Here is a 9,556-nt window from a genome sequence, read left to right as displayed (position 1 = left end):
TCGACGTGGCTCCGGCGAGGGCGCCCTGTAGTGTGGACGTCCCCCCGGGGGCCACAGGACTCCTCGCCGCTTTTGCAGATTCAGACTAACACGGCGGCTCCCCCTCTGATCTTCACACTCTGTTCTGGTCCGAGCCCTCGCGGCCTCCTGCGGCGAGGAGTTCCGCAGGTGTCCGGTGGGGGCACCCCCCTTCCTCCGCTGAGCGGGGGGCTCCCCTGCGGAGGGGGGCGGGGAGCGGCCGCAGCAGGCGAGGCCCGGGCCGCTCTCCCCGCGGCGCGGCGCTGTGGCGCTGCCGGCCGGGCCCTGCGCGGCGCCTGCAGCCGCGGGCACGAGCCGGGCGCCGTGTGACTGGGCGGCCCGGGCTGGGCCCGCCGCTCTCGGGCTGCGCCGCGGGACAAAGGGCCGCGCAGGTAGGAGGGGGGAGCCCGCGACCCGCCCGGGCCCCGCACCCGCCGCTCGCCTCCCGCGCCGGGCCGGGGAGCGGCCGGCAGGGCCGGGACGGGGGCAGCGGCCGGCTCCCCGCGCTGGCGAGGGCCCCGGGGCCGGGGGAGGGAGACGGGGAAGGGCCCCGGGGAGCCAGGGTTGGGGGCAGCGACCTGCTTCGGGCGGTGGGGAGTCTGGGGGGGGGGCGGGACCGGCCCAGGGGGCAGTTCTGGGGGGTAGCGATCTGCCCCGGGCGGTGGGGAGTCTTGGGGGGGGCAGGACTGGCCCAGGGGGCAGTTCTGGGGGGTAGCGACCTGCCCCGAGCGGTGGGGAGTCTTGGGGGGGGGCAGGACTGGCCCAGGGGGCAGTTCTGGGGGGCAGCGATCTGCCCCGGGCGGTGGGGAGTCTGGGGGGGGGGGCAGGACTGGCCCAGGGGGCAGTTCTGGGGGGCAGCGACCTGCCCCGGGCGGTGGGGAGTCGGGGGGGGGGCGGGACCGGCCCAGGGGGCAGTTCTGGGGGGCAGCGATCTGCCCCGAGCGGTGGGGAGTCTTGGGGGGGGCAGGACTGGCCCAGGGGGCAGTTCTGGGGGGCAGCGATCTGCCCCGAGCGGTGGGGAGTCTTGGGGGGGGCAGGACTGGCCCAGGGGGCAGTTCTGGGGGGCAGCGATCTGCCCCGGGCGGTGGGGAGTCTGGGGGGGGGGCGGGACCGGCCCAGGGGGCAGTTCTGGGGAGCAGCGATCTGCCCCGGGTGGTGGGGAGTCTTGGGGGGGGCAAGTCCGGCCCAGGGGGCAGTTCTGGGGGGCAGCGATCTGCCCCGGGCAGTGGGGAGTCTTGGGGGGGACGACCGGCCCCAGGGGGCAACAACCTGCCCCGGGTAGTGGGGAGTCTTGGGGGGGGGCAGGACCGGCCCAGGGGGCAGTTCTGGGGGGCAGCAATCTGCCTCGGGCGGTGGGGAGTCTGGGGGGTGCAGGGACTGGCCCCATGGGGCAGTTCTGGGGGGGCAGTGATCTACCCCAGGCGGTGAGGAGTCTTGGGGGGGGGGCGGGACCAGCCCCAGGGGGCAGTTCTGGGGGGCAGCGATCTGCCTCGGGCGGTGGGGAGTCGTGGGGGGCGGGACCAGCCCCAGGGGGCAGTTCTGGGGGGCAGCGATCTGCCTCGGGCGGTGGGGAGTCGTGGGGCGCGGGACCGGCCCCAGGGGGCAGTTCTGGGGGGTAGCGACAGGCCCTGAGGGGGGCCCCCAGAGCCAGTTCTGAGCGCTGACTGGCGGGCAAGGGGCTCTCCGAGCCAGTGACCAGCCCTGCCCAGGGCTCTTGGGATCGGCGTTGGAGGGAAGCACCCACTTTGTTTGCGGGTCGGGGCTCTGGGACGAGGACGGGGCGGTTATTTCCCTAGGCGGGTGGGGGAGCACTGGGATGGGTTCCCTAGGGAGGGGGGGGATCTCCGTCTGGAGCTGGTTTAAAGTCCTGGCTGGGATGATTGAGGTGGGGTGGGTCCTGCTTTGGGCAGGGGGCTGGACTCCATGACTCCTGAGGTCTCTTCCTACCCTGTTATTCTGATTGCCTAGCCCCATGCAGTGGGGGAGGGGCGATGAGCTCTCAAAGTGGGGGGGGATCCTGGAGTCAGCCAAATCAGGCTTGAGATGTGCTATGGGCTGGGAGTGGTCCCTCTGAGTTGGGGGGGGAGGCATCTCTCATTGCCTCTCAGGACCAGCCCCTGGTTAAATCCAGCCCTGTAACCACAGGTGAGTGGGGAGGGCAGACTCCCCTCCCTCTTGGGGAGTCACCCTTCTCCAGCTACCTGTACAGTGTCCCTGCCAGAGGTGACAGATCCTGGGGCTCGCAATAGTACCCCTGACAAGCAAAGATCCTGCCTTTGGAATAGCCTCACATGCTGGGTACCAGATAAGACCTTCCTGTGGGGAGAAAGTGCCCTGATCCACTGCTGTCCTCCTCACGGCTCCATCCCGCCTTCCCGATGACTCACTGAGCTCTGTGTTATTCTCTCAGTATTCAGTTTGTCCAGGCCCAAAGTATAAACGCGTGCAGCCAGGGCACTTACAGTAATAGCGCCTCCGGGGCCTGTTGACTGTCTCCTTAGTTATGTTTATGAGAGAGCATTTTTGCTTTAAATGGAAGAAAAACCAAACAGAAGCACCATCGCCTCTGCTAGGAACATGTACTTCTGGGCTTATGGCAGGCAACTTGGCATTGTTTTTGAAGGAGTCCTTGAAATATCAATACCGTATAGCTGCCCTGGGCCCCATAGCGGAGAGCATCCAGGCAGGGAGCTGCTCCTGCCTCTTTTTTTTCCCTCAGCCATTGGACCAGAGAGGGGAAGAGATTGGAAAGGTAGCTGCTGTTTCCTAGCGCCAAGACTCGGTGTGTGGGATCTGAGTTGCCCGGCTCAGCTGCTATCCTAGCAGGCCTGCCTCCACCGCTTTTCTCTTTGTTGTAAACTAAGAGAAGCTGAGACCCTTCCCTCTAATGCAGCACAGAAGCACTTGTGGGTGGAGGCTTCTCTTTTTTTGAGATCAGAGTCCCCTCCCCCAGTCTCCTGGGAGCCAGCAACACAAAGCCTAGATGAAACCGAAGCCTAAAAAGTCATTCTGTTTTGTGTCTTAGGCAAAAAGGTGGTGAGCAGAAGTCATGTGTGCAAAGAACAGATCCCCTCATTAGACATCTGGAGCATCTGTCCTCCTGGGAGTGGAATCCCAAGAGCAGCGAAGGAGGAAGCAGTGCATACAATTCCTGTTTGCCCCTTCTCTGGGGCTGTATTGACTAAGGATGGACCCTTTGGCTCGGCCGAGTGGGGATATCATGAGAAGGAATCCGCAGCAAGACTATGAACTCATCCAGAGGGTTGGGAGTGGCACATATGGAGATGTCTATAAGGTGAGAGTAAAATACCTGCACCCTCAACTCTTTGCTTACACCCACCACACCCTGTTTTGTGACCCTGTAAATATTAATGCTCATCCTCTTTCATTTTTAGAAATCACTTTTTAGCCCTTTTCATTTTGTGGCCTAACTTCAGAGCACAAAGGGACCACTCGTGCTGCAAGTGAGAGATGGAGACTTTCTAAAAGTCATAGCCTGTTCAGATCCCCGTTAGCAGACTGGTTCCCCTGCAGCCCCCCTCCCCTCCTCTGTCTCTTTTTAAGTTGAAAGGAGGGAATATCATTTCTCTGGTCCTAATGCTGCAAAGGGTCTGAATTGATGGATACGTTATCTGCTTCCTTCAGGGTTTGTTGATCCTTTTAATGGGGGAGGAGGTGAGGGTTATATGTTCACTGAATTACTTTTGAGAATGTGTCATTTATAGTACCCGATTAAAAGAGTGCAAGTTTATCCTTAAGTTGTTAATAGCTTTCAAAAAGCAGAAGCAGATTAAACCAGCTCTTTTGAAACTCGTGGAGTTTCAGCTCATTACGGAGTGAGTTAGCGTTATACATTGTGCAGTTACCCCCTGGGGCCCTGACCACTCTGGCGTGGGAACCACTGTAACACAACCACGTCAAACAGCATGCTATGCATATTACACTTTCATTTCTTGACCACTACCTGGTGATGTTCTGAGCACCTTCTGTGAAGCAAGGGGAATTTGAGGATACTCAACAACTTACAGGATTGGACTTCTGGCAAATAATGCTTAAAATGTTTAACTCAGTTTGCAAACAGAGGCTGTTAACTTATGGGAAAGCAGGTGGAAGTGTTTTGCTTTGGGACACTGTGGAATATATTTAACTCAAAAGCAGAATTGGCACAGTGCAGCATATGGTGAAACCTATCTGAAGCCAGCATATGAGGGGCCATCAAAAATTGCTCCCTACTAGAGGTGGGTCTTTAGCTGAGATTAGATAAAACTGTACAGGTTAACTTTGGTGGCACTTCTGAAGTGGTTGCTGAAAGCAGGAGATTGGCTATGGGAAAGGAGTTTTTAATGCAATCTTTACTGTACTGCAGAGTCACTAGCTCCAGAATATTTAACAGTCATAAATACTGAAATACAGGTATTTTCAAGAGCGCTTTACAAAAGACTGCTGAGTACCTTAGTATTAGTTGTCCTTTTTTTGGAGGTGGACCAGGTGATGGAGGTTTTAAGCAAATATTTTTGTTCACCATTAAATTGTGGCAGTTCATTTAATGTGTTATCTTGTATCCTCCACCCTATCCACATTGCTCTTATTTGGAAGCTGAAAATTGAAATCTGTTTTTGCTAGTGATTTTTTCCCCCCTCTCTTCACCACATGGTGCACAATGGTTTATTGTGGGGTTGCTCATGAGGGCTGAGTTGTTGGCACTGATTTGCCTTTTTTGATTCCAGAATGCATTTCAGGGTAGAGGAGAAATGCCTATAAATAAGTTATTTTCATATCTGTTTACAGCGTGTCTGTACAGATCCAAATTTGGGCCTGTCAACTTTGAAAGTGCCCTTTTCATAATATATCAATGCATCGGTTGCCCATACATATTAGGAATGTATCTGCTTATTCATCAATGCTTGCATAAAACATAGCTCTGTTTGAGTGCTTATTCCATTATACGTTTCCCGTGTTACAGTTCTTCATAAAATGTATCGTACGTGCTGACTTTGAAAGGGGGTTGTAATAATGAGGCTGGAATATTTAGTGGCATCGAATAGTGTGATGGAGTCGTATATGGTGTCCCCCTCCCCTGTTGTTGACAAATCATTTGCATGCTGTGATCCTGTTAAAGATTCTATATCGCTGTTCAAAAAAGTAGGGGTAGGTGTTAGTTCTGCCTTCCTGACAGCATTCCACTTTACCCACCTTGCAGTACTTCCATGGTATCTTCCATATGAGAATCTCAAAGCATTACATAAACATGAATCAAACCTCTTAGTATCCTGAGAAATAGATCAGGAATACAAAGGCTGCATTTCATCTCTGGTGAACAGAGAGGCTATTGGATATCACACAGCACTGCAAGCCAACGTTTCAGGACAAAAGGCTGAAACAAAAATCCCATAGAAACTGAGATAGATAGAATTTAGGTACAGAAAATAATAACTCCAGTAACATGGTGAAATTCCACCATAGGTAAACAATTACCTGTATCGCTACAGTGCTCTGCAAATCTCTACTAAAGAATACGGAATAAAAATGATAGTAAAGAAGGAATAAATATGCTTTATTCTTTCTTTGAAATTGGATAAAATATTAACACACATTTAAATGGTGGCCATGGGACAGGCAGTGAGTCTTAGGGATGTGCATATAGATATGACACGTGGGCATCGTGATATCTGGAGATGTTCTGCTGGTGTTTGAGGTGCATAGTGGGATAATGGAGTGTCTTTGTGTCGCATTGTGTGTGTTGAATGTAGTGTTTTAGGGAGTGGAGTTAGGGTATATAGTACAATCTAAATGTATAGTCCAGTACAAATTTGAGATCTTCTTCAACTTTTGCCCCCTCCCTTTATTTTGGGGTACTTAAAGTTTTGGAAAGAGCCTGTCCAGCATCATGTTGCTTAGTTGCTACATTATTGGGTTAAAGGATCGGAACTCAAATTCCTTCCCATCCTGGTATGAATTCTGTGACACTTGTAGCTCTGGAGGGGAGAGAGTTTCTTATGCTGCACTGATGGTACTTACTAATTGCATTGGCAAAATACATGTCTGTGCATGCAGAGTAGGAGAAATCTGGGTTTGTACCTGGGCGGGACGTGATGGTTCTGCGGGAGTGTGAATGAATATTCTGTCAGACAAGTTGGCTTTAAACCTTAAAAGCCCCTCTTTTGAGTTCTGCTTCTTAGCTTGATATTTGTGAAGGGACACTGATAATTACAAAAAAATTACACAGGGTTGGCAATGAACGTGATGGTTTTAAAACCCTTACCAAGGCACAGTTCCTGGCCCACGCAGTTTGCAATTTAAACGAGGCCTAGAACACAGATCAAGAGTGTAGGGGAATTATTGAGAATGGGGGAGTGGTTGCTTGAAGAAAAGGTTTAAGGTGCTACTGCCTGACATTGGTTTAACTTGCAATCATTTGTGACTATGGAGGCCACTCTTAGGATTAATTTATACATACGCACCTTTCTTTAGTAACTGCGCCACCTGCTCTCTCCCCTTTCCTTCTCATTTGTGTTTGTTCAGATGTTGGGCTTTGCCGGAATCCCAGCTTGCAAGCTCCCTGGGGCAGGGACCATCTTGGCTGTTTGCCCACCCTGTGGTGAAATAGGGTTGTGATCTCTAATGAGGGGAGGGATTTGAAAGAGGGAAGAGGATGTCTGCAGAAGAGGATGTGCAGCTTTATAAAAAGTACAAAGTCCTGAGTGAAGAAAGGTGACAAAGGGAGCAGCCTCAGGCTAAGTCTACACTGGCACTCTGCAGCGCTGTAACTGGTTCCAGGGTGTGCAAAAACACCCTCTCCTACTCCCCAAGCACAGCAAGTTACAGTCCTGTAAAGGGCCAGTGTGACCCAGGCTAGAGTGCTGGGAGCTGCACGCTCAGTACTGTTAGCTATTCCTCTCATGGAGGCGGTTTACATAGAGCGCCGGGAGATCTTTCAGTGCTCATGCCGTGGTCACACTTTCAATTTAAAGCACTGCTGTAGCTATGCTTCACTGTAGACATAGCCTCAGTAAGCAATTGTGATGTGTCTTGACATCTGTGAGGTAGGGTACTTCAGTCCTCAAGCCTGCAGCAGGTTTGTATTTGTACATTCCAACAACTTAAATACACAGCTGCTACAGTCGCAGCAGTTGGAGATTCCTGCCTGAACTGTGTTTACCAAAAATTCAAAGTACAGCATAGACCATGTCTGACCACTCCTCCTTTCCTGCCTTGTCTCTTTGATTGATTGGCTACTTGGGGCACATGCCGACTTTAAAAACACCTTCCTGTATTCCTGTTAGTCTCTCCTGTGTGCTGCATTTGTTAAACTTCGTGTGTTGTATATTTTTCTTTGTAAAAAAGGATTTAAAGATTGGAATGGAGTTTTTACGAACACCCCATATAATTGTCCTTTAATTATTTACAGCCGCGCTTAAGCATCTTTGCTTAGAGATAGGAAATATTAACGTTTAAAGCATCCTCTTGCATTCAGAACTGGCTTCTAAAATGTAAAGAGTCTTCAGGATATTTTGCAACACATGCTGATGTTGATTATTGTGATTTATGTGGCGGAGGTCAAACAATTTCTTTTTAAAGGCTTTGGCTCTAATCTGTTGGTTTGTGGGTCTGTTTTTTTCTTCCTCCTTCGTTTTTTGGCTGCCTTTGCAGATAACACAGGGGGTCCCAATGTTTTACTTTGTGTGAAATGATTTGTGGTCTCTGTTACTTTCCACTAGGCAGACTTTCAAATCACAATTTCTCCATCGCAACAGTCCCTTTCACAGGAAAAAGGCTGAGGACTGAATCGGCGTGAGAACTGTGTCAGTTCTTAGATATGGTAGATGCAAGTCGGGGTGAGGTATGCAGCGGAGATGGAGAAATTTTAAATGGTTCTTTGGTCCTAGACAACTTAAGCAACTGGTCATCTCTATGGGGCACTTCCAATCAATGGTGAGTGGGCTTCAGCCTGTCAGTCCTGATCAGTCATTCAGAGCAGAAGAAGGCAGAAGGGGGGAAAAAAATCAACCAAACCTGGAAAGCTGGCAGGCATAGCCAAGTCTCTCAGGCTAGTTTTCATTGTTTCTTTCAACATTCCCAAATACATTCCTTAGTGGTATGTGGCTCAGAGAAGTCTTGTCTATGGAAAATGTACACATCTACTTGAGAAAAGGCAGCAGGTGAGAAGTTATAGTCATCTGCAGTTTAGGATAGCAAATCATCAAGCACTGGTAGCCTGACACCACTTCTTGAGGGGCAAAATCCTCCACTTCCTAGATCAGCTTTCAGAGCCTGCCAAGTGGGAAGCAAGGGGAATTATCAACATTTGGAAACAAAGCTTAGTTTTGACCTTGCAAGAATATCTCTACTCGAAGGTGTTGAAACACACGTGTCCCAAGTAGCTCAGAATGACTCAAGCAGTGAGCGGTAAGGCTACCGCTTGGAGCACAGCTGATCTGTTTATGTAACATGGCTTTTTATCTTGCCTTCCAGAGCTGATCCCAAGTTCACAAGAGTAGACCTGCTTTCTGCATTTTAATATTGTCACTCTCCTTCTTTGTTCGTTACTGCTGGTTTAGCACCAAAGGGCTGGGGGGTATATGCTGACGTTTCTTGAAGAGAAAGGTGTTACTTACAGGTGACTTTTCTTGGAGTAGGTTGTCAGTAGGATGAAAGCACTAGAACAATATAAAGTAACATAGCGCACATTAAATGGATTCAAAACTGGCTAACTGAGAGGTCTCAAAATAATTGTAAAAATCCTGCTGATTACATGTGCTGTGAGCTCTGCTGTATGCAGCGAAGCCTTCCTGGGAGCCCGCCCACTTCTGGAGAGCCAGTGTGTAACCTACGAGGGGGGGGGCCAGGCATGCCATGGACGGGGCTGTTCTGGGCAGCTGGAGCAGCCCCTGCCTGCCGTTGGCCTCACAGGGCTGGAGCAGCCTCCTGGCTAGAGTAGGTGGGGAGATGCTCCAACCCCCACCAGTTAATTGGAACCAGTAAGCTTCACCCATTAAGGGTGAGGCTTACCGGATAACCAGTTATTCATTTACCAGTGGGGTCCTGCAGGGAATGGTTCTTGGCCTTTGCTATTTAGCACTTTCATTTATGACCGAGAAGAAAACATAAAATCATCCCTGATAAAGTGAGTAGCTGACACACAAATTGGGGGAGAGGTAAATAAAGAAGAAGACAGGTGACTGATTCAGGGGGTTCTGGTACACTTAATAAAGTGGCCCAAACAAACAGCGTGTGGGCAATAATTTTTAGTGGGGGGCTACTGCAAGATTTTTGTAAGTGGTCAAGGGCCACACTTCTGTGGAGGGGGTGCGAGGACTGCAACAGCGGGTGCAGAGTAGAAGGGAGCTTGGGATAGAGGACTGGGGTGCAGGAGGGAGTGTGGGGCCTGAGAGGGAGTTTGGGTGAAGGAAGGGGTTATAATCTGGGGGAGAGGGTTGGGGTGCAGGATCCAGGAGGGGTTATGGGTGGCAGGAGAGGATTCTGGCCTGGGGGACATGTGTAGGAGGGGGTGTAAGGCCTGGGAGGGAGTTGTGATCTG

General features: G+C 51.4%; 1 protein-coding gene across 1 annotated transcript in view; it reads left to right on the top strand.

Moving 5' to 3' along the window:
- The first annotated feature begins 258 nt into the window (after positions 1–258).
- Positions 259–9,556, top strand: part of MAP4K5 (mitogen-activated protein kinase kinase kinase kinase 5) — an 88,972-nt gene continuing 79,674 nt past the window's right edge. The window contains exons 1-2 of the mRNA XM_075926168.1: positions 259–410; positions 3,044–3,313. Of these exons, the coding sequence (XP_075782283.1) occupies positions 3,206–3,313 (108 nt within the window). The 5' untranslated portion in view covers positions 259–410; positions 3,044–3,205. The remainder of the gene's footprint in view (positions 411–3,043; positions 3,314–9,556) is intronic.

Source organism: Pelodiscus sinensis, chromosome 4 (genome assembly GCF_049634645.1).
Source record: "Pelodiscus sinensis isolate JC-2024 chromosome 4, ASM4963464v1, whole genome shotgun sequence".
Lineage (NCBI taxonomy): Eukaryota > Metazoa > Chordata > Testudines > Trionychidae > Pelodiscus > Pelodiscus sinensis.
Note: the sequence above shows the minus strand (reverse complement) of the source record. Positions and strands in the feature narration are given on the sequence as shown.